A 24,762-nucleotide genomic window follows, 5' to 3' on the forward strand; every position below is an offset into this window, starting at 1 on the left:
TATAGAAGAGTGTGAATACCCTCCGACTGTCCATCAGGAATGCTCACCCACATTCCCATTGCCTTGCAGGACTGGTGCCTGCTAGGGGCTGCCCACTGCACTGGCGGCTGAGCTGAAAGGAAGCAACAAGTACATACCTGCACGAGGTTCTTGTAGGTGCTCAGAAACGGCTGGGCCTGTGAGAAGAGGGGGCGAACCACCAGAGCAAGTCAACTTGCCTCCTGCTCTGCTCCCACGTGCAGAAATACCTTCCAGGTTCCCAAGTCCCTGCCCTCCAGGGTGACTGCTGGGTCCCCTCCCAGGATGCACCCAGCCTTCTTTGCAACCCCCTTAAATGACCGCAATAAACCCTGCAGGGCTCCCAGGAACAAGTACCTCTGCACTTTGCCTCTTACCCAGCTGGCCGGGGTGGCTAGGTCACCTCTCTTTCTCCACCTTGCCCCTTTCTAACAGAGTCCCACTGTCTACTAATACAAGCCCAGGTCCCGAACTCCTAGCCCCCTTTCCCACCTCTCCCACTCCTGTCCTGCAGTAGCCTAGGTGCCTCACACCCAGACAAGAAAAGCCAAGTGCTTTGAGGTTCCTCCCTCTGAAGCCCCCTACCCAGCAGGTTTCTGTCCCAGACCTGGGACCCCTCTGGGAATCCAGAGGAAGGAACTGATAGGCGTGAGGGAGCAGCTGCAAAGGTCTGAGAAGCTTTCTGACAACTTGCAAGTGAACAGGGAGATCTACTTTGTGTTCCTGCTGAATGTCTGCTTTCTTATCTCTGGCTTCCAGTGGACCTCCCCACTCTCACCCTCATCTCCATCCTAGAAGATATTATTCCAGGTCTCAGGCCCTCACTCTTTCATCCTGCCATGGGGACTACATGGAGAGGTTCCATCCTGCCCTTAATGTCCTCTCAGCCTCAGCTTCAACATGAGGGCTGGATGGTACTACCACTCTCCTCCTCCCAGCTGGAAAGAGGCCTGGGTGCAGACTTGTGCCAGGGCTCATGGGGACAGGGAGAGACAGAGGTGAAATCTAGGGCCTCCTGGGCACTGGCTGTCACCCCTCACAGATGGGGTGACATCTGGGGCATTGTGGATGGTTAACTGCAGTATGGATTGGATGGGTAGGGGAAGAGAGCTGGGGGTGTGGATGCGAAACTGGGATGAAAGGAACGGAGAAACCTAAATGAAAGATTCAAAAGGCTGCAAAAGAGTCTTCAGGTAGACCCCTGGCAAGGCTATGCTCTTCACTCTACCTGGTCTGGACATGTGATATTGATCTTGTCTTCAAAATTATGCTGTCTTGTCTTCTGGCCGACAGGTTGCAACTAAACCAAGAAGCAGGAAGATGGGGAGTGATAAACAGGTGGTAAGACTGGAAAAGTCGGGAGGCAGGGCTGGGGAAGGGAGGGTGGGACAGAGGGGTTTGGGTTTATCATCAGTGCTGTGTGGGGAATCTCACAGCCTGAGTGATGGGTCTCTGAAGTCCTCTGAACACTTTCCGGAATCTTTTATTATCAGAGGAATCATAATTTTCCCTGTCTTGGTCATCTTACCATGTTGTTCCACAGGGCACTGGCTGCATGGGCATGAGCCTTGCTACTGAAGTGGAAACAGTCAGGAGCAAAGTAAGAGTTGTCAGGCAACCCCTCCTGGTCATAGGATAGAATAGAGTGGCCGTGTCATAGGAATGTCAGATAACACCAGTGATGTTCAGAAAGAGCTGGGCACTACCTGTAGCTCCCACTTATCCATGAGGCTTTACCGGGGTCATGGGCATGTCCACTTTTTCGAGGAACGGCTGCACGACCACTGTAAAATCTTCCCTGGTGTCGTAACGCCCACTCTCAACCAGTTGGTGAGTCCCCTCCTGCAGGAGGAAGGGAGTCAGTAGTCAGGGGGCTCTCTGCACCTGTCTGGTCTTTGTGTGGAATCTTTCTCCACCAGAGAATTCAACACAATCTGACCTTTGCATGAAATCAATCTGCAGTAAAATCCCTACTGATCAGGAGCCAGCTAGTTATGTTTCAGATCAGCCTTTATCTCAGGCCCTGCCCCCAACCTCTGCTGCCATTGCATCTATTTGACCCAGGCTGGGAAAAACGAAAAACCCAAGTTCATCAGTTTGAGCCTCTTTTAAAGATTCTGATTAAAGATTAGGGTGGAGATCGAGTGAGTACAAATTTGATTTAATGACTTTGGGGGATTATCCTTACATTTATTTATGTTATACACTGGTTCAGGAAATCAAAGGTGAATTAACAACCACATTTAATGCCCATCTGTATCATTCATGCAAGCAGTGTGTGTGAGCACGAGTGTTCCTTTCCATGCACCCTTGAAGTGCTCAGATCTATCCAGGAGGTAGCAGAGCTGTTACTCTCATAGCTTACACCTAGACTCAGTTCCAGAAGGACCAGTTACCCTAGCTCTGGCTCCCACTTCTGCCACACTCTGCCATTTCAGTGCTTGCTCGGTTTCCATCATTTGGAGCCAGGACCCGGTCTGGAGGGGGAAGTCAGGCTTCCACACCCAGAACATTAGTGCAGTTACTTCAGAAGACACCAGGACACCTTCTGTTTTCCACGGTCTGCCAGAGAGCCCCCAGGCTGGGAATACATCAGCTCTGACCTCCTGGGGGAGACTCTTACAGACAGAGCCTTGAGGCAGGCAGAAGGTACGATACCACTAACTAGCTGTGTAACTTTCAGCAAGCTGCTTTCCCTCTCTGGACCTCTATTTCCTCACCTGTAAGTGGAGGATGTTCACTGAGGCCTGGACCATCCCTTAAATTCTTTTAAATGCTGCTAGGGCCTCTGTGAATCAGCCACAATGGCTCACAGTGGAGACCCCCGCCCCCACCACCGCAACTTTTCAGAAATGGTGTAAGTAGTATGGAGAAGGCCTGGCACATGGTGGTAATAATTAACAGCAATGCTCATCTTCAAGGAGAGGGGAACAGGAAGTAGAAAGTCAGAGGATTGAGAGAGAGGACATGATGGCCTCATGGGGCTGAGCTGTGAGCTCGTCTGGGATGCTACAGCAGGGTCTCAGTGGTCACCAAGAGCAGACCTGGGAATAGTTGGCTAATCTAGAGAGGTTGCGAAGGCCATTTTAGGGAACAGTTCCCCTTTGGTTCTCTGAACCTACTCTACCGTGTGAAGAAGAGCCCACCTTGCAATGTAGGTGAGAAGCCCAGATGCTGTTTCTCCCAACGTCCCTCACACACACCCATGGGTCCGCCAGTAGATGTGTGGGGGCTCCCGCCTCAGGCTTCGGTTTGGAAACTAGAGATTGAAAGATGGAGGAACAGCACAGAATCCATTTTGCTGAGGGTGCATCTAGTTTCTAGAAACAGCAGCGATAGTGGCGTCTATGGTGACTCCATCAAACCAGTTGTTTGGCCTGATTTTATTCTTATGGCATGGCCCCAGAATTCCATGACTCTTCAATTTCTGGGCCTTGGCCTCTGACCTTAGCTCTTCCAGATAGTCTGCTTAAAAAATACATCTGGGGCTTCCCTGGTGACTCAGTGGTAAAGAATCCACCTGCTCATGCAGGAGACACAGGTTTCATTCCAGGAAGATCCCACATGACGAGGGATAACTAAGCCCATAGGCCACAATTATTGAGCGGGTGCTCTAGAGCCTGGGAACCATGCAATTGAGCCCATATGCCGCATCTACTGAAGCCCGAGTGCCTACAGCCCAAGCTCCATAACAAAAGAAGCCACGGCAAGAAGAAGCCAGAGCATCTCAACTAGAGAGTAGCCCCCACCCTCCGCAACTAGAGGAAATCCTGTGCAGCAACAAAGACCCTGCACAGCCAACAATAAATCAAGTTATAGAAAATAATACATCTGATATAATAATAAACAATAAACCAACCAGAATTGCATAAGCGCTTATGCTTTGCACTCAAACCGTGCCTGCAAAAGGACTGCCTTCAGAGTCATAAGCCTGGCTGCCTTCCCTCACCTGGTGAGGGCCATGACTTCCTCAGCAGAGACAAAGGAACGGGCTCCTAGTCACCCAAGGGGCCTGGCAATGGCCTCGAAGAATGATACACAGGTCACTGCCCTGAGTCCAGACACCACTCGTGGACAAGACTGCTCTGAAAGAGGTTGCCAGGAGGGGTTCTGCTCCAAGGAGTCTATGGGCTTGAAGGATTGATCCACCCTGGAAGCTCTCTGCATCCCACCCAGCCTGGAAGAGCTGGAAGGTGACCACTGTTCTCAAGTGACTGGGTGATTATTTGGGACAAAACTCAAGAGAGTCCATTGCTCTGCTCGAAGATTTGATGGAGAAAAGCCTCAAAGGGACAGCCCACAGGATGCTGGGAGAGCATCAGCTTTCTTTCTCCCTGTGCACCCCAGTAACACCTAATAACACCTGCTCCCCCCAGGAAGGGAGGGCAGATGGAGTACGTGTTGTTGCACTGAATCCTCCAGATTCTCTTGGGTGGCAAGGGTTCCTGCCCCAGGAGTCAGAACTCATACCCATTCTCCATAGACAATTGGAAATATTTATTTTGGTGTAAGGCCAGGAACTGAGATTTGGTCATGTGTGTTGAGTGACTTGGCTCTGTAACTTGATTCAAATGAACGGAATCTGCTGCCTTGGAGGGAGGGGGCGGTCTTTATATCTGCAAACTGGTCAGTGGTAATGTCACATGCAGTTGAAGTTGAAATAATCTAAGTGTCTGTTCCTTTTCTAACCAGAACCATGAACCACACAGCAGTTCCCAGCTTACCTGATACTTCTTATTCACTTCGACGAGGGAGGCAAGTTCTGTTGCATTATCATCATACTTCAAGACACAGGGACACAGATTCCTGCAGACCAAACCACAGAGGTGCTCACCCACCAGAACCACCGTCTGAGAGCACAACACAGGAACACTGGCTTGAGATTCAGAATATATTTAACTCAGAGGTACCAGATGCCTGTGCATCTGGAGGAGGAGGAGGGCGGGGGGTGGGCGGCTCTGGCTGGCTAACCTGTCAACTGCATCAGCTGAAACCTAAGAAAATTTCCCAGATCTGGATTTGCTCATGAAAATGAAATAGTTATATCTTCTGACGTCTGTAAGGAGTGACATCTTTATGGAGCCAAGTTACCCGATGAATGTCTGAGAACAGTGTAGTAGAGATAAGGCATGCCTCCTTCTAAATAATAGTAACAACAATAATAACACATACTGAAAGTTCACTGTGCTGAGAGTTTTATGAGTATTAACTTGCTGAATCCTCTTAGCTATTCTAGAAGCTGTCTTTTCATTGCCCCCATTTTATAGATGAGCAAACTAAGGTTCCGCATGGATTAGCAGTTTCTCAAGTTCATGTGGATGCTGAGTGTGGGAGCCAGGACTTGAACTCAAGTCTCTCTGGTTTAAACCTGAGCTCTCAACCCCTGTTCAAGCTGCTTCTGCCCTGACTAACCATCTCACAAATTCGGGCTTGTGGTCCATAGGCAGGAGGCAATAATAGTGAGGATGGCTCAGTGCAGACTCAGCACCGCCAAGGAAAGCACAGCCACTGAGACAGGACAGCGCACAGGTGGCAGAATGCAGTGACCCTGAGCCTTCCTAATCCCGCTGTCAGCAACTTGGCCATTCCAGGTCAGACAAATAACAACTCTGAACCTTCAGCTTTAATCGTCTGGAAACCTTGTAGTGATGGGCAGCCAGAGACTTTTAGGTGAGGTGCTCTGAAATGGAATGAAAATGCTGAACTCTCCCTGTCCCCTCCCCTGCCCCATGTGGCCCAGTGACTGGAGAAAGTGGGAGCCAGGGATGAGTCAGCAGCCAAAAATAGCCCGCCTGACACCAGCTGCGCTAATAGGCATGTGTCACCCGGCAGCCGTCCTCCCACTGTTCACAGCATCCCCGGGCCTTCCCCAGGGGACCCATGCAGTCTAGGCCCCCTGGGGGCGCTTTGGCATGCATCCTCAGGGAACAGCCAAGATACCCCTTCATTTCCAAGAGCAGATCCGGCCCTTGTGAATTATTCATTCAGTCATTCAGCAAACAGCCACGGAGCCCTGACTCTGCGCTGGCAGTGACTCAGACAGAGTTCAGGGCTGAGCGGGCAGAGGCACCTCGGGGTCATTACCATGTGATGTGCTTAGGCCTACGGTGGAGGCCTGTATAGAGCTTGGGGAGGGAAGAAGGGGGGTGGGGGGCACAGCCACCGTGATCTGGGCTAACAGCCCAGAGGAGACCTTGCAGGCAGGAACGGCTCACACTTGGGGCAGAAGGACCTCTTACTCCATAGGGTCACATGTAACATTAGCAGGGGAGCCATCTTCGGCTTTGGAGGCTGGGGATGAAGGCGGCCTCTCAGGGCGAGGGTTCTTTGTCCTCTACCATGCTGATTCTGACCTGACCACCCTCTCTCCTAGAAGGTGACCACAGCCCTGCCTTTGTGAATGTGCAGCCTGGAGCACCCATGCTGAACAGAGGCTCATCTGTCCAGGAGCTGGGCCTCTGGGAGGGAGCAGGGAGGTTCTGGACACTGAGAAAGATGTGGCCCTAGTGAGCCCACAGAGGCTCGCCCGTCCCTCATGCTTTACTCTTCCCTGGAGGACTGAAGAGTGTCCTGAGCTGTCGTGGCAAAAGAAGTACATTGGGTGGCAAATGCATGTCCTCTGAGGGTATAGGAGCCTGGACTGGGTTGGGGGGGCAGGCACAATGCCCTGGGGATCTCCTCCAAGAGGCCTTGTCAGGTTTGACCAGGGGGTCTCAGCACTCCTCACACTCCTGCTGTTGGCTTTTCTCACCAGCCAGAGTCACTCTCTGCTAAGGGTCCCATAGGCCCTTTGGGAACAGGTGGAGAACATCCAACTCACCGGAGGATCAGCCTCGGGCAGCTGACGTTCTTATCCTGGTACAGCTTCCTCAGGTTGATGATCTCCAGCACCTTGACAAGGTTCACAAAGGCCCGAGGCACCTGAGCAAAGGCAAGATCATCCCCAAGAGGATCAGGGCTGGGCAGCGCCAGCCTCTCCCCCAGGTCTGGGGCCCGTGCCTCCTGCTGGGTGTCAGGTCTGTGGCCTTTCACCTGGGCCCACCCACATCCATCATCCCTGGCTCCGCCTTTCTGCTGCTCGCTGTTAACACACGTGTGCTCAGGCTGCCGGGCCCAGGAGTGACAGCATGGCCGGCGCTGGTCTCCAGGGGAAGGGAGCCACGTAGGAGGGTCTCAGCAGGAAGCCAGACGCCCAAGGAGGAGGCCGGGGGCTGAGCGGCTCAGAGGACACGTGGGCCACCCTTCGTACCTCAGCGTGGAGGATGTCCAGAGCCTGCCCAATGTTGTCCACGAAGTTCTGCGGAGAGAAGCGGACCTGCAGGGAGAGGCGACGTCTCTAAGCCCAGTCACCACCCAGTCTCTCTGTAACCAGGACTGGGTCCTCTCCTGGGTTCCCTCCTCCCTGCCTTTCAGTCTGAATGGGCAACATTGAAGCACAGGCTGTCTTTTGGGACCCCAACCTCCACCCTAACCTCACAGTCCTCAAGGTTGTTAAGGCTGTGACCCTCAGGGAAACACCCTTTCTTCTGCTATGGAAAGCTCTGGACCCACTTCGTGTCAACTAGAGGTAGGGCCTTAGCTAAAGCACATCACACCTCTGAACTGGGATGCTGGAGCAGGGGGCCTCTAAGATCTCCTGCAGCTTGAACATCCTAGTGGCTGATCACTTCTGGAGTCACCCGTGCCTGGGAACCCACAGCTCAACCATATTACTTGAGGAGATAAGGAGAGGGGAAGAGGCTCCTGCCTCCCCTTCCCCAAGGGTAAAACATTTTAAGGCTGATTTCCTCTCATCTTGTGCTTATCAAACTTTTTTAAAGAAAAGCAGTGGAACCCTTTCTCTGAATGAAATTTAGCCAAGAGCCCTGCTCTACCAAATGATCAAAGCTTCAGGGGAAGTGAGGGAGGAACTAATGGCCCCACCTCCTCATCTGCTCCACCCCGCAGCCAGCGGCCCTCAGGCCCCACTGTGGGCCCTCTGCAACACAGCTTGGAAATCCCAGACTCTGGTGACTTTGATGCCAGGAAAGCAAGCCTTGCAGAGTCTCGGGGGCCAGGGTCACCCTGGGGGCAGGTGCTCTCAAGCCACAGCCAGACCCACCACTTTGCTCTGCTGGTCCCCTTTCTGCCTGACAAAGCTTCTCGTGTTCACAACCCTGACTCTCCTGCTCTCTGTAAAACTCTGATGCCACCCCCACCCCCATGCCAAATCCCATGGCAGTCCTAACCCCAGACTTCTCTTCTGGGTACAGTTCTATCACACCTGATAGTGAGCTGTCTGTGTCCCCCTGCCCTGGAGGTGTGAACTCCTATGGACAGAGCAGTGTTTCAGTGTCTGCTTGGTCCCCAGCACATTGCCCAGGCTGGATCCATGCCTGACCACTAGCCAAGTCCCAACCCAGCTGCACTGTTCCAGTGACCCAGGGTGGAAATTCTTCCTGGGGGAATCTTGGGTTAGGGCCTGGAGACCTACCGGGTCATCACAGACATCACAGAGGTCATTGCCACCTATAAACAGGGTTATTATCTTCCAGTCTTCCTGAAAATTTATATTCTGAAATGAATAGGAAACAAACAAGTAAATGTCTTGCCCCAGAGCCAAGTCTAGGAAAATACAAAGTACTGAACGCTGCAGGGATGGGTCTGGACACACTGGAGGTCTAGTGGGGACATTATAATTCCTTTCCTTTGGTTTGGGGGTACTGAGGTCACAGGTGCTAAATCTTTTTTTTTTTTTAAGGTGGCCTCTCTGGATTCCCGTGTGTCCCCATCCTCCCCCAGAGCCAAAACTCTCCGTCTCCATAATTCCTCCCGCCTCTCCCTGCTCTGGGTATCCTACCTCAAGTAGGCCCAGATGCCACTTTCCCCAGATTTACCACATCATTCTTCATCAGGTCCACCAGCCTCCTGGCCTGAACAGGTAAATCCCTGAGGGCAGACATAAGAAAAAAGTCACGTGACCAGCAGAGCAGGCTAGGTATCAGATTACCTGGATGGACCCTTTGCTCTTCGAGCCTCAGTTTCCTCGTCGATTGCTCTGACGCTAGCAGGGCTGCTGCTCTTTCTATGGACTAGAGTGTTGGGATGATTACTTGGCCTCTCTGAGCCTCAGCAGCACCACCAAGGAAACATGGGCATCTGACCCTCTGCTCAATCTCACAGTTACTACACCGGATATATGAGAGATAACAAAGGTACTTTCTAAACTGCACACTGTTGTCTAGCGGGACAGGTTGTTATCGGAACTTGAGATAAAGCCTGCGAGGCACAAAGATGAGAGACTGTGTGGTTGAGAGAATACATTTGTTCAGGCCATTTCATCTCTTGGTGCTACAGTGTCTTCATCTATAATAACAATAATCTGGGATAATAATCCCTAACTCTCCCCTACAACACAGGACATGCTTGGATACATATATTTCTCACATGGAAGAGCCCTGGGGTCTGGGGGAAAGCAGGGGAGAAATCCAGGGCCATATGAATCACTCTCTTCTTTGGTTACTTCCACGCTTTCAACTCAGGCTTCATTCTTAGATGGCCTCCTGATCTAATCATTCTGAGAACTGCCTCTCTTCTTATATTACCAGTTGACATATACTTGGAAAAAAGCAAGATTAAGGTAATATTAATGTAAGCCTCAAATTTTAAGCCATAAAGTGGTAGTCTTCACTCCTCCCCCACCAAAAGGAAAAGGAAGTCACAGAATTCATGATAAAGCCTGTTAGGTTTTGTATGATCTCTGCTCTGGATAATCTGTCACCTTTCCGGTCCTGAATAAATAATAGTTACTCAGGTGGGGATGGGGGCTCAAGCTCAGGGTGGGGGTGGGGATGGGGGCTCAAGCTCAGGGTGGTGATGAGAGTTGAGAGAATGGTATCAGGAGATCTAGGAACCAAAACATAGGAATCCCTAGGAACTACATGGTAAAGTAAGGTTTGTGATCATTCTAGAAGAAATATGGATGAGGTAAAGTAATTTGCTCAAAGCATGTACCTGGCATCCGAACCAATTGTGACTAGTTCCTGTGGCTGTGGTTAGGGGTGGGTTAGTGGGTTTTTGTGCCCCAGAGCAAGAGACACCCCCCAAGAGAGCCCACTCAGCCATCTTTGACCTTCAGATCCTTCCCCCAGACAAAACTCCCCAGCCTTCAGCCATACACCCTGGTCTAGGCCAAGAGCCCAACCAGGTCCCCAGGGGACCCTTGGGGTTCACCCCCAAGATTCTCACTCAGCTTGGGCTCCCGGCACGGCCTGGTTTAGGTAGGCCCCAGAACTGCTTTCGCTTCCCTTGCCAACAGAGAAGCCCTTCAGGGAAGGGTTGAATTCCCGGAGCATGTCTATAAATACAAGGAAGAGATGTCAGTACCCCAAAGCCATCTTCGAATTCCTTAGATAAGTGCCAAGGGGTGTTGGTGACAAAGCAGAGCCCACCCCCCCTACAAATCTCACCCTTACCGTTCACTCGGCCCCCAAAGAAAACGTCCAGAAGGGCGATGCTGAGCCATGTGGACAGCACACACAGGGGCTTAATAAACTGGTGCTGAGTAAGTGCCAGTCTGGCTCAGGTCTAGGGCACTTTGCTTTTTTCCCAAATATATAATCACTTTGCTGAGATAGAATTCGCATAACATAAAATTCACCAAAGTACAACTCAATAGCTTGTAGTACACTCATACAGTTGTGCAACCATACCCCTATAAAGTTTAGAACATTTTCATCACCCCAAAAAGAAACTTGGCATTCACTAGCAGTCATTCCCCATTTCTGCCAGCCCTATCAGTTCATTTCAGTCAGTCAGTCATGTCCGACTCTTTGCAGCATGCCAGGCTTCCCTGTCCTTCACCAACTCCCAGAGCTCGCTCAAACTCATTTCCATTGAGTCAGTGATGCCATCCAACCATCTCATCCTCTGTCATCCCCTTTTCCTCCTGCCTTCAGTCTTTCCCAGCATCAGGGTCTTTTCTAATGAGTCTGTTCTTGGCATCAGGTGGCCAAAGTATTGGAGGTTCAGCTTCAGCATCAGTCCTTCCCATGAATATTCAGGACTGATTTCCTTTAGGATTGACTGGTTTGATCTCCTTGCAGTCCAAGGGACTCTCAAGAATCTTTTCCAACACTACGGTTCAAAAGCATCAATTCTTCAGCACTCAGCTTTCCAGCCCCATGGCAAACTCTAATCTCCTTTCTGTCTCTAAAGGTTTGTCTACTCTGGACACTCATTTTTCCACAAATCATTTTAGTGGACGACCTTGAATCAGATGGTTTCCAGTCATGTTGTTGACCACAACTGCATGGCAATCAGAGAGCCCAGCAAAGCGTTGTGTACGCTAGCCCAGCTCACAGCCCAGTCAATTACATTCACAAACGCAACACCAACCATCTCCTAGCGATAGTGGAGTTTATTCATAGCTCTTTCATGTGGACCTAAAAATAAAGAAGACAAGGGGTACTTGTGCCACAGAACTGTACCTACTTACACTCAACAGGATTTGCAAATAGCAAGAACAGATAGCACATGAAGTCCAACCAGTTCTGCCTATGTAGCAATCAAGCCGTCTTTATCATCAAAGTCTGGGTGACTTAGAGCTGAAACAATTTCTTAACTTCTAAAGATATATTACCAAGGGATAATTACAAGAAAAGCAAATGAGAATGGGATCAATTAAATTCCTCTCGGGCAAACCTGTTAGCCAGAAGATTTTAAGGGAAAATAACACGTATTTTATGTGTGCTTTAAGAACAAGTACTGCGTATGCACTAAGGAGAATGAAAAGATGAATAAGATAAGATCATTGAAAGAATGCAGTCAGGCTTAAACAAATCATTCCAAACAGGTTGTTGATGAAGCAATTTAAGGAAAATGTTGCGCCCCAAATATGGCTGTGTTGCATGGCCTAAACAAGGTAATTTCATCTCTGCTGCTGCCATAGCAGCTTTTCCTAAACCGGACACACAGGAATTCAACGTCTTTGTATGCAGTGGTGCCTAACGCAGTCCAAGCCTAAGTCAACGCCTCCCAAAAAGGTGCTCTGGTCAGAATGACAGGCAAAGCAGAGAGGGGTTTCCTTTCCTTCCTTCTTCAATCACTTCTTAATAATAACTTGCACTAAGAGCTGGATGGAGCATTCTTTCTCTCTTACTCTCTTTCTTCCTCAGACAAATACAATTTCTCTCTTTTTTTTTAAAGACAAAATACGCAAGGCTTTAATTACTCTCAAGAAGCAGAGCGAGGAAACCCTCTTGGGGAAGCAGCGCCCCCTGCCGAACACGGCTGTCTTCTGCAGCCCGGTTCCCTGCTAAGCCCGCGGTCACCGCCAGGAGGAGCTGCCGAAACGCGCAGGGCTGTGACGGGCCGCCCTGAACCCCGGGGGAGTGCGTACTCACTGGGCAGGGTGATGACGCTGCTGAGGTTCTGGTCGCCGCCCACACTACGTCGTCGTCGTGGGGACAAAAAAGAAAATGAAGGTTAAAACTGCCAGCGACGCTGAAACACCCCAGACACCACCAAGACACACCTTCCTCCTTCTGAGAAACACTCTGGGGGCTTGGGGCTTTCCCTTTCCTCTAGTTCTGTAGAAAAACTGAAAAAATCCAGAACACAGCAACTTTTCTCTACTTGCCCCACAAACCAGAATGTCCAAATAAAAAAACTCGTTCAAGCCGGCGGGGCTGACTTATGTGTTTTTTAAGTTTGATCTTTAACCCCAAGCAAGGGAATTAAATGGGCCCCTTCATTAAAGGAAAAAAAAAAAGTTTGCCCTCATGGTTTTCTTCCTGTTTGGCTTGGGGAAAACCCGTCTTTAAAGGGTGTCTTCTAGAGAGCCTTCTCCATCTTCCAAACCACTTCTAAAATTCCAAGGAAATCAAAATTGGATGGGTTTCTAGGCATGAAAATACACAGCATTCCAGAGTTGATTGGATTCCCTGCTTTTCCATATCTCCTCCTTCTCTGCCAAGTACATCTGGGAACATTTCAAAGGTTCTCAAAACGGTTTGGGGTTTAACTCTGCAGAGCATCATCAGGGAGGAGGCCAGGGACTCAGCACTCAGGTCCAAGCTGGTGCCAGAGATGATGGATTGCAGGCTGAGGAAACACCAAACCTGCCCTCTCAGGTTGGCATGAGCCAGACTTTCAAAGGTGAAGCTGGAGTGCTACTCACCACAGTCTGCGGTGCCTGGATTTGATTACAGATGGAGCAGGACCAGCATGCACGAGATATATATATATACGTGATTAGGAGAGGTGCTGGATTAGGGGTCAGGAGCCATCTACCCTACTTTTTGCTCCTTCATCATCTGACTGTGTGATCTTGGACAGGTTACTTGTCCTCTCTGAGCCATGCTTCCTCGTCTGTTAAATGAAGGCCCTTCAGTAGTGATCCCAGCTACCATTTACACCTTCCTTCTGTCAGGCACTGTGATAGGCATTTAAATTCTCTCTAAGCCTAGTGACCTGGGCACTTGTGGTAAAGAACCCGCCTGCCAATGCAGGAGACTTAAGAGATGTGGTTTTGGTCCCTGGGTTGGGAGATCCCCTGGAGAAGGGCCTGGCAATTCACTCCAGTATTCTTGTCTGGAGAATCCATGGACAGAGGAGCCTGGTGGGCTACAGTCCATGGGGTCGCACAAAGTCGTACATGACTGAGGCGACTTAGCATGCAAGCCTCATGACAATGCTAAGCCAGTATTACTGTCTCTGAATCAAAGATGAGACCAGTTCAGAGAGGCTGAATAACTTGCCCAAGATCACACAGAGCAGGCAGCTGGGACTCAGACACAACTGTGGTTCTGAAGGCTGCTGCGTCCTTCTGAGACTACTGCGTAGAGGGAGAAATGGAAGCTCAATCTTTTCCAACCCAAATGTTTGAGTAGGTTCTCCCCTAAACTCCTCCTGTTCAGGTCCAGACTTGTTTGGAAGAAAATAGTGGTTTGGGAAAGCTGATAAATACCTTCCTTAAATTAAACCTAGAAATTTCTCATGGAAAAGCACCAGGTGACTCATCTCTCTGCTAGAGAACTTGTTTTCTACATGCTCAGGGGGATCCTCCCCTGTCCTGTGATGACAAGGCGTCTCTGGGCCTTGCCACAGCTGTACTCACCTCCAGGACAGACCTCGATACTGAGTCAAGACGTCCAGGACGTTTCCAGGCTTGGACCCGGCCCCGTTACCTGCCTGAAAAGAGAACAACACGGGGGTGATTTTCCTGCCTGCTCACCAGAGGGTCTGTGTTCTTGTCCTGGCCAGGCCAGAATGCCAAGCCCTTTAGAACCCAGGGTCTTGACAGCACGTCTTGATGTGAATCCTGCCTTGTTAGAAATGAGTGCAAGCTCCCGCTGGGAATCCTGGAACCCACCCTGGGAAACCCTGCCCAGACACCAGGCTGGCAAAAGTGCTCTGGAAATTAGACTGCAGTGTGGTTTTCCAAAGGACTCATTTCAGGGCCCCATGTTTCTAAAAGCTGTGAACTATATCATAAAAGGAAGTATATTGTAATCCTTTGATATGAATAGATCTTGCATATGTACAATGTGAAAAATTAAAACGAAATGCCATGTACCTACTCCTCAGCTAAAGAAAGAGCAGAGTCTTTTAAAACCACCACGTGACGCACTGCAGGTTCACGTCCCTTGCCCGAAGCCTGTTATTTCTGAGACGAGCCGTTTCAAGGAAGCGGGGGAAGGCTGGCCTCCAGGAGAGGTGTCCCTGCCTTTGGGGTAAAGAGTCCTGAGGGGTCATGGAGAAGAGGGCTACGGGACAGAGACAGGATTCTGGCCTCAGAGTCCTGAGAGTTCTGTCCTTATCCAGCACTTACAGGCTCTGTGGCCGTGGTACTCACTTTGCCTCATCCACCTTCACCTTCTTTGTTGGTTTAAGTTTGAGGAGAGAGATACGTCACAGGATTTTGTTGAGGAAACTGAGATCATATCAATGGGAACAGGCCACAGGCATGAAAGGTCTCAGCTGGTAGTTGGGGGGAAATTCAGCTGGACGCCCTGGACCTTACTGACCCAGAGAACAGAAGCTGGACTCCTCTGTAATGAGCTGCTGTGGGCCAGAAGCAGGGACCCTCACTTCCCACCCCGGCTCTCTAAGGACTTGATTCTGCTTTTTCTGGATCACTCTTTGTGGGGACTGGGAGGTCACCACGGGGCAGTTGCAGACACAGGCTGGATCATCTTTAGTATTTCCGTCTCTTCCACTGACCCTGGTTTTTCATCCCCTCCATTAGTACTAGTTCCTGTTGCATTATCGCGTGGCCCTTGGCATGATCCCTTAGCTTTCCTACAGACAGAACAAAGCATCTGGTCTTTGAAGGGGCCCTACACTGTGAGCAGGAGACCTCAAACTGTTCCACCCCACCACCGACAGGCTGTGTGGTCTGGGCCGGGTCACTTCTATCTCAGGGGGCCCCTCTGGACCCCCCCACTTCCTGCTCTCTCTTTCAATCCAATGTTAGGAGAAGAAAGATGAGGTTAGAATGGCAGTGGAAAACTCAACGCCAGTAGGGAATGCTGGATTCCAGGGTGGATAGGGAGGTGGACGGAGAAGGCAATGGCACCCCACTCCAGTACTCTTGCTGGAAAATCCCATGGACGGAGGAGCCTGGTAGGCTGCAGTCCATGGGGTCGCTGAGGGTCGGACACGACTGAGCGACTTCACTTTCACTTTTCACTTTCATGCATTGGAGAAGGAAATGGCAACCCACTCCAGTGTTCTTGCCTGGAGAATCCCAGGGACAGGGGAGCCTGGTGGGCTGCCGTCTATGGGGTCGCACAGAGTCGGACACGACTGAAGCGACTTAGCAGCAGCAGCAACAGCAGCAGCAGCAGGGGGGTGGAGAGGGACTGAGGTTGCATGGATGATGGCAGCTCTAAGGGCTCAAAGTGAGACTCTCCTATTAACCAAGATCTCCTCTTCTCCTGCCCTTCCTTCCACCATCCATAACTCACCGTGAGTGAGTCGCCCAGGGCTCCGATGACCTTGATGTCAGCCAGCTTCAGCCTGTGAACTGAATGCAAAGATGAACAGAAGATGGGCTTCCTGTCTCCTCTGAATCAGGGAAGAATGTTCTAGGAAGACTAACACAAAGTAGGGAAATTCCGTTTGGACAAAGATGCTAAACGCCCATCCTTGTCTTAAAGCCCAGCAGTAGCAGCTGCGGAGCCTGACTGCCAGTCTCCTCCTTGGGGTGCCTGGGCACAGGGTTGGGGAGCTGGAAGGTGGCCCCACTTTCAGAGGGGCAGCTGTTGGTATTGGGTGAACCTGATGCCACAGGTGGACAGTTATCCTCAGGGTGTAAACAGTCCTTGATGACCTGATCTGGGAGTAAGGAAGGGGTTGCGGTGGAGGTGAAACCTATACTTCATCTATGCTAGGATCTGTTGATATTTGGGATAAAATATTTTATTTTATTTTTATTAGAAAAAATTCAGCTCAGTTTTTCTGAAGTGAAAAGGGAAATGCCTTTATACTATTGACTATTTTAAAAAACAGAGGCGAAATCACATGACATAAAATTAACCACTTTAAAGTCAACAATTCCGTGGCCTTTAGTACATTTCCAGAGTTGTGCAACCATGACCTCTATCTAGTTCCAAAACATTGTCATCACCCCCAAGGGAGACCTGTACCTACTAAGCCAGTCACTCTTCCCTCCCTCCAGCCTGTGACAGCCACTGTCTGCTTTCTGCCTATGGATTTACCTATTCTGGATATTTCATATAAATAGAATCATACAAAATGCGACCTGTGTGTCTGGCTTCCTCCACTCTGCATGATGTTTTCAAGGCTCCCCATGTTGTAGCAGCTGCGAGCACCTCGTTCTTTTTTATGGCTAATATCCTATTGTGTGGGTATACCACCTTTGGTCTATGCCTTCGTCAAATCACAAGCTTACCTCCTACTCCCCCTTATATCTCCCACTTCCCTGGAGTGCCTCCTTCCATAGTCACCCTGACTTTGACACAGCTCCGTCTTTCCTCAGATGTGCCTTCCATGGTCTCTAGCTGTGTGATGCTGCACTAACTGGTCAATTACCTTTCAGCCTTGGAAGAAGTCTAATGTAGCATTTATAACCAGGGAGTAGCCCACTACTCCAACAGAGAAAGAAACCTTTCATTTCAGTGAGCCACTGCTTAAGATAAATAAACTAAAATCTATCTTCTAGAAGGTTCTCTCAACAGCCCTTCTTTACCAAGTCACTCTATGATGAGGGCGGTGAAACGCAGAAGATGCTTTCAACACCACCTGACAACCTAGAGTCTACTCCACTCATCAGCATGTTGTATGATCACATCTGCATGGGAAGCTGTGCTCACATTCAGCGGAAACAACGTTCAAAGGGGTCTCCAGGTCTTGCTCCCTCCATGGAGACATCTTGTCTACCCGACTTCTATGCTGTCCGCCTATGGGAACTGTTGCTCCCACTGAGAATTTGCTCTCATTGGAAAAGTAAAAGTCCCTGCTTCTTTCCTATGACAGCATGCAAACTGAACCATGCATAGCTGTGAATGTGTGTACGCAAAATATAGAGATTAGTGGTCTTCAAATTTGAGCATGCATCAGAATCATCTGGAAAGCTTGTTAAAACACAGATGGCTGGTCCCCACCCTCAGAGTTGCTGATTTTGTAGGTCTCGGGTGGGCCCAAGGCTCTGTGGTTAGAAGAACAATATCAAATCACAAAGCCAGCTGCAGACATTAGCACACATCCACGGGGCTGAGCCTGAGAACTCTGAAATGACCTCTTCTCAAAGAAATCAGGCTCTGGGTAAAAAAGGCAACAAAATGAAAAATAAGACCTCCTCTCCTCAACTCTAGAGGGTTTATTTTAGCTTCTGATGATGATGGCCAATCACCGTATTCTTGTTGCCATAATGTGTAATACAGTGAATTCTGGGAACACTAACTAGTGTGCAAAGGTTAGGGGAAATCTTTGGGGCTGGTAAAATGTGGAGGAGATGAGAGATTTGCTTTGAAAGCACATTACAGTATTCTAAAGGGGTGGCTGAAGCTGTCCATTTCTGCCTCCTAAATTTGTAGCAGGCAGAAAGGAAACACACATACATGTGTGCTCATGTATGTCCACATTTGTGTGTGTACATACATGAATATAGCTTGATATGTATATTGGAAGGAGTGGCTTCCTGTTGGTCATTCTGTAAGAAATGACCTGTAAGAGATAATAAACCAAAAGAACCAAATAGAGATGGAAGAAGTTTGACTCATCTGGGATCTTATTAAAATAGAACCCTGCACACATATTTCATTGGTTTGTTATTCTGGAAACCTCGATTTGAATTTTGTTAATATCATCATATATGATAAAGACACAGCCTGGAACCACAGCAAAGCACTTTAGCAATTGCTCTCCTTGGGGAGAGAATTCTTCAGAGATAAGATTAAATTTGTGTGGGCTGATTAGCCTAAACATTATCTGGTACAGATAGTCCATCACCTCGAAAGAAGTTGATAAACATATTGTTAACTCATCAAAATTTTTTACAGAAGGGGCCTCTTATCAGAAGGCCATCTAAACTATGATGAAAGATCACGAATTACCAGAAAATGGTTGACTAGAGAACAGAATGGGGAAAGTGCCCACTGAACACAAAAGGAACGGCAGGGAGAAGCTTTGACGCTTGGGAGTTCTTAAACTACCTGGGGCTATAATCTGAAAAACCAACTTTCTCTCAATTGTCAGCTAGAGCTGCCCAACCCTTTGCTCTCAGATTTTAGGGACTTATATCAGGACTTTTGCAGTGGTGGTAAACTGCTGGCCCAGGTTAATCTATGTTTCTGTCTTTGAAGTGCTTTGGCATGAGTTTATATGAAAAAATATGTGACTGGCACATAGGAGCTCAAGAAATGTGTCCGGCTGAATTAAAGGCTAAGAGGCCCTGTATCAGAGACTTTATAGCTCTTGAAGCTCTAAATGATGGAAACTGCAGGGAAGGGAAATACATTCATCCAAGTGTCTTGGGGAGAGTTTGAATTTGTTCAGTAGGTGGGTCCCGCCAAGGGAACAAAGTGAAGTCACTCAGTCGTGTCCGACTCTTTGCTACCCTGTGGACTGTAGCTCGCCAGGCTCCTCTGTCCATGGGATTTTCCAGGCAAGAATACTGGCATGGGTTGCCATTTCCTTCTCCAGGGGATCTTCCCAACCCAGTGATCGAACCCAGGTCTCCCACATTGCAGACAGATGCTTTAACCTCTGCACCGCCAGGGGACAGGCAGGCTGTTATTCCCTGTGGGGCATCATGACTTCCTAGTCACAGGCTAGTTAGGTCCCAAGACTCATGAACATGTGGTGACTCTAGAAACAGCTTCAGGATGCACACAGGACAGCTCACCACTGACTCACAGTGAAGCGAAGCCCCTGGTGGTCACAGGGCTGCAGCCTTGGCCTTTTCAATATCAGCGCTGGAATTGCTCGTTTTCAATAAATGACGTCAGGGACTTAGAAATGACTTGTTCTAATTTACACTATTGGTGACAGTGGCATAGAATTAACTTTGTTCTACTTTCAAATGCTATGAATTTTCCCCCTTTGCATGGAATTAGCAGCTTGACTTCAAGATAGCCAACTTCAATAGACAGCCTGTGCCCTCTCTGGCTCCTTATTGCCACTCTTTTGTTTACAAAATGCTACCCCTTTTCTCACTGGGAAAACCTTAAGTCATCCTCAAGGCCCATTGTATTTTTTTTTTTTTAACTTATCCCAATGATCTTATGGACAGGGCCATGAAGTAATACAAAATGATGTAAGTTCTTATGAAGTTATAAAGCCCACAGGAGGTAGCATTCAATAAATTTTATGTACACACTGAAAACCATAGGGGCATGAAGAGTCAGAAATGACTGAGCATGAACACAAGCCACAGCCCACTGACCAGAAGGAGAAAACTAGAAGCGTTCATGCATGCATTCACTTATTCATGCTACCAAATAGCAACGGGCAATAAAAATTACTTACATCAGCTCTACATATCTCATCCCAAACCCCACAGATCAGCAGAAGAGGTTCATCACCTACGGGCTCCAGATGGAGTGATGTGAGGCACCTGGGCGGCCAGGGGCTATGGCCTGTTGATGAAGGCAGTATCTTATTTTGAAATTATCATTTGTTCATTAGCTGGGTGTACTGGTGGATTGGCTTGAGAGAGACATTAGAAAAGGGGACTACAAAGAAGATTTTTGAAAATAACTCTGAAGGTTAAACAGTTATTTGGTAAGATAGTTTCAGTGAAATATTGTCTTAATGGAAGGCAGTTTGGTGCAATGGGTTTTTAGGATCTTTTTCAACCCTGGGAATTTTTGATTTGCTGAAGCAGAAATTCTCTGCAATAAAGATAAGTTCAACAAGTGTTTATCAGGCTCCCACCATGTGCTGAGTCACTGGCGATTTAAAGATAGATGATCTGCTCTTAGAAGTACATATCAGATGCCTTCATCTCAATTAGAAATTGTAAACATGGTCTCCAGAAGGGTGAATGACCTCATCAGAAATGTGACAATTATCGAGGGTGATAATAGCGTGACCCGGTGTAAGTCTTTCTCCTGTCCCAATAGCCACACGTGTGATTAAAATGTTCAATCAGATATCAAGTGCAGTAATGAAATGTGTTTTTCATTTTTGTCCAGTTAGCTGTGGCCCTTTTTCGAAATGACGCATTTTAGGTGGGTACTCAGAGGGGCCAACCCAGTATTAGCCCTTGAGTACCACCACCCAGTAGGCCAGTGCCGCGTTTTGTTCCCAGGCCTACTTGGTTAGATCAAGAATGCCTGTATCTGTCCATCTGCTTATCCAAACAACTATCACCAGAGCATCTCATATCTCATGGTCTCGAGATTTCTTGTGCTTACATCTTCAAGTGCCAATAAACAGGACCATCTCCAGGGTCAGGGGATAAAGGAGAGGTTCATGTTTCATTTGGCTTTCAGATGTTCAGATATGCTCTAATGGATTGCTTGCTTATCACTGTTGTGATAGGAACATAATCTGGACAGATTGCAAAATCTTTACAGACCATCCTTTTAGAATGATAAGGTTAAAAGAGGATAGATATCATTTCACTGTAGAGAGTATGGCTATTAAAACAAACACCACCCTCCCTCTCCTTATACAAACATACATATGATACATACACATATATGTATAGACACATGTGTATACATACATACGTATGTATATTACATACACATTACATGTATATAACACACATCTTACATATGCGTGTATATATTATACACATATGTAATATACATATACACATACATCTTTGAGCTTTTGCTATTGGAGAGCCTGCATATGAAGCTAATAATTTGTTTCTAATAATTTGTTACTAAAATTCTGCTAGCAAACTAACCAACAGGAAGAGGCTGTCACTAATATGGGGAAAAAGCATAAAGATGCTGTGTGTGTTTAAGACTTTTATCACCTATTCCATTCTTCTGCAACTTAGTCAAGAGCCAGTTACACACTGAAGTGTTCCGTGAGAAGATTTTTAACTTACTTGCCAGTCACTTGGCTTGATTAGAGTGTGTAGAGCTAAGACAGGCATGAAGGGCAAGCTGACACTTACTTTCTACTAACACTCAGCAAAAGGAGACAACCTGCCCACAAAGATTTGCATACCGTGACATCTCCAAACTTTGCTTTCTATTCTGGAAGGCACATAGGAGGCATTCAACAATCATCTAATAGATGAGTAAACAAGGGAACAAATCAATGAACACACGAGTCACTCCCCGGGACGCACGAGAACCCACTGCACAGTTGCAGAGATGCTCCTAGGCTGAGGTTCTGAGTCATGTGGGCCACCACATCCTCCGACCCGGGACCTTCCAGGGTCCTGTGCACACAGCTATCACCCCCAGGCTGACTCATGTGGAGGAAAAGGTTCAGCCCTTAGGCAGCCCCTCTTTGGGAAGGTCTCTGCCTAGAATGTTCCGTGAGTCTCACTTTCATGACCCAGCAACAGTCATTTTGAAAATACCAAGAAGTAGTGAAAACGGCACGTGTGTGAGACTCTGTGGTTCCCTGTGCTGTGCAGTGTTTGAGTACACCCCGACACGGCTCTACTCAGAGTGGGGACTTTTTGCTTCCTGCTTAAGGTAGTTCTGCTTTTCACAGAACAGATCTGCCTCATCGAGGAAGGTAGTTCTGCTTTTCACAGAACAAATCTGCCTCATCGAGGCTTCCCAGCGGGAACAATGACATCAGCTCACTCACCCGACACCGGGCCCTTCACAGAGCATGGCCTAGCATACAGCTAATGCTCAATAAATGCTTTCTGATAATGTTATCACATTTTTGTTAAAGAATAATCAAATACAGGCATGAACTTACAAGTACACACACAGAGCTGGATGGCCTTGAAAACCTCTCAGGTGTATCTCAGATTGTGGGGATTGACATCCTAAGGCTACTCTTACTGTGATGGGTTTAGACCTCACATGAGTTTACAAATCACTGGACTTGAGCCGTGTACCTGAGGTGGGAACCGTGTCAGAGGGATCCTTGTCAGAGCACCTGATTTCCACTCCATCTCTCACCTGAAAGGAGACAAAAGGAGAAATAATAAGAAATGGTTCTTCCATGTAAGAAACTGGGTGAAAAGTATGCCTCTACTGGGGAGATACCACTTAATACAGAAACCCAGGCATCTTTTAGGAGTTGTCCCTCTCCTTCAATACTCACACCGAGTGTCCACAAAACCCCTTCCAGCTGCTCCCAGGCCTGCCCCTCTTCTCTAGTCCCACAGCCTAATTTCAGGCTTCATCACTTCTTTCTAAAATATGGCTGTATTCTTCAGCATCGTTGCTGCTGGCCTGTAGGCTTCCTCCTTAGCCTTCTGAATCCATTCAGAGGACTCTTTTTCTCTCAACATAAAAATCACTCCCTTGCCCAAATTCTCAGTGAAATCAGGAATTTTTGTCTGTTTGATTCTTGTGTTTCCAGAGCCTATAACACTGCACAGTAGAAGCTCAGTAAATGCTTGTTGGTTAAATAAGCATGTTTCTACTCTGTACTAACAGCAGCATAGTCCATCCTCCTTGGCATGGCCTAGGAGGCCCTCAACGTTCCAAACCGCCCACCTAGCTCTCTGTCCCCTCCGTGTCTCTGCCCCATGCCCACCTCTGCCCTTTCTTTCCTCTTCCCTCTCCCTGTTTCCCTTCTCCCACCCACCTACCTGGCTGTGCCTTATCACCCCCAAGGCTGAGGTCGTGGGAGCCCTGGGGAAGCCTTCTCGGCTCCCTCCTGTCATGTGCTGTCCAGCTGTGTTCTCAGAATACCCATGGAAACCTCACAGCGCTTGGTACATTGTGCTGCCACTGCTGGCTGACCCCGCTAGACTATTTGTATCTTTATCTCCTATACCTGGTCTTCATCCACCCACTCATTCAGCTGACAGTGACGAGATACCTGCCCTGAGCCCCTGCCCTCACGGAGCCTGCATGCTAGTGGTACACGGCTGGTATTCAGTAAGTGTATCCTGAAGGGCTGTATTGCTCCCTCTTATATAAAACTCATGGCCCGGTAGATACTGTTAAATGTGCATTATACTTTATAACTTATTACCATTTAACACTTCTATGAAGTAGGATGATGACTCTCATCATTTACCAGATTTGAAAAACCAAGGCACAGAGCGGTTGAGTACTTTGCCTGCTGACACAGAGCCAGTAATAGGAAGAGTCTGGATTTGAAGCCAGAGCCCACTCGCTCAACTCACTGAGCCATACTGACTCTTAGATGTATCCTTGTTGCTGCGATGTTAGTGAGAAAGTGTGGGATGAGTTGATAAATCAAGTCTTGCACACTGTTATCTCTGGGGCTTTGCGATACAGGCCCTGGCCATCAGCTTTGCCTTCACCACTCAGAGCAAACTGCACCCTCTTTTATCCATAGGGAGACAGGGGCGGAGCTAGGACTGAATTCATCTCAACCCACATTGGTCCCCGGTCCTCTGAGAAGGAGGATGACAGCCTTCAAGTGTTTCTTGTGTCCACAGAGGACTGTGGAGTGCCCTATCTAATCTCAACAGGAAGTATTAGAAAAAGACTCATGAGATAAGTCATAAGGAAGACGTGAGTGAGTGTGAGGCGGCCCCTAAGGGGTGGCTGACGGCTGCGGACTTCCATGTTGACTGCTTTCAGATCTCACCCCATTTCCCTGTCTTTTCTTGACTTTCTCTTCAGATTAAGGGCTTGGATGAGTCTAAAAGGACTTGTCAGAGATTTGAGGAGAGTGAAGATTTTTAGGGCTTCCCAGGTGGCGCTAGTGGTAAAGGACCTGCCTGCCAATGCGTGAGACATAAGAGACATGGGTTCGATCCCTGGACTGGGAAGATCCCCTGGAGGAGGAAATGGCAACCCATTTCTGTATTCTTGCCTAGGAAATCCCATGGACAGAGGAGACTGGTGGCCTATGGTCCATAGGGTCACAAAGAGTCGGACATGACTGAGCACAATCATATACAAAGATTCTTGCCTCACATCAAAATAAACAGGAAGCTAGCAGCACTGAGCCCCCAGCATACCCAGTGAAGCCACGGGACGCTGGTTGCCAAGATCATTTTAAAGATGGAGTTGGAGGGCAGCCCTGCTTCAAGCACCTAGGGGACACCCACACACGTGTTCCTTCACCCTCTCCAGCCTGCCCCCGGGGGTCCAGGACATAAAGAACCCCTCGGAAGCTTCTAAAGACTCATCAGGCGGCTGCCCCTGGTTCATTTGCATG

At 48.5% G+C, this 24,762-nt stretch overlaps 1 protein-coding gene across 1 annotated transcript in view; it reads right to left on the reverse strand.

Moving 5' to 3' along the window:
• Positions 1 to 24,762, reverse strand: part of PLB1 (phospholipase B1) — a 97,739-nt gene that overhangs the window by 47,901 nt on the left and 25,076 nt on the right. Inside the window, exons 12-25 of the mRNA XM_070798949.1 lie at positions 22,511 to 22,574; positions 15,969 to 16,027; positions 14,117 to 14,190; positions 12,402 to 12,445; positions 10,246 to 10,354; positions 8,895 to 8,946; positions 8,492 to 8,572; positions 7,268 to 7,333; positions 6,839 to 6,939; positions 4,743 to 4,824; positions 1,756 to 1,860; positions 1,547 to 1,642; positions 1,247 to 1,318; positions 138 to 176 (exon numbers count right to left, since the gene is read on the reverse strand). Of these exons, the coding sequence (XP_070655050.1) occupies positions 138 to 176; positions 1,247 to 1,318; positions 1,547 to 1,642; positions 1,756 to 1,860; positions 4,743 to 4,824; positions 6,839 to 6,939; positions 7,268 to 7,333; positions 8,492 to 8,572; positions 8,895 to 8,946; positions 10,246 to 10,354; positions 12,402 to 12,445; positions 14,117 to 14,190; positions 15,969 to 16,027; positions 22,511 to 22,574 (1,044 nt within the window). The remainder of the gene's footprint in view (positions 1 to 137; positions 177 to 1,246; positions 1,319 to 1,546; positions 1,643 to 1,755; positions 1,861 to 4,742; positions 4,825 to 6,838; positions 6,940 to 7,267; positions 7,334 to 8,491; positions 8,573 to 8,894; positions 8,947 to 10,245; positions 10,355 to 12,401; positions 12,446 to 14,116; positions 14,191 to 15,968; positions 16,028 to 22,510; positions 22,575 to 24,762) is intronic.

Source organism: Bos indicus, chromosome 11 (genome assembly GCF_029378745.1).
Source record: "Bos indicus isolate NIAB-ARS_2022 breed Sahiwal x Tharparkar chromosome 11, NIAB-ARS_B.indTharparkar_mat_pri_1.0, whole genome shotgun sequence".
Classification (NCBI taxonomy): Eukaryota; Metazoa; Chordata; class Mammalia; order Artiodactyla; family Bovidae; genus Bos; species Bos indicus.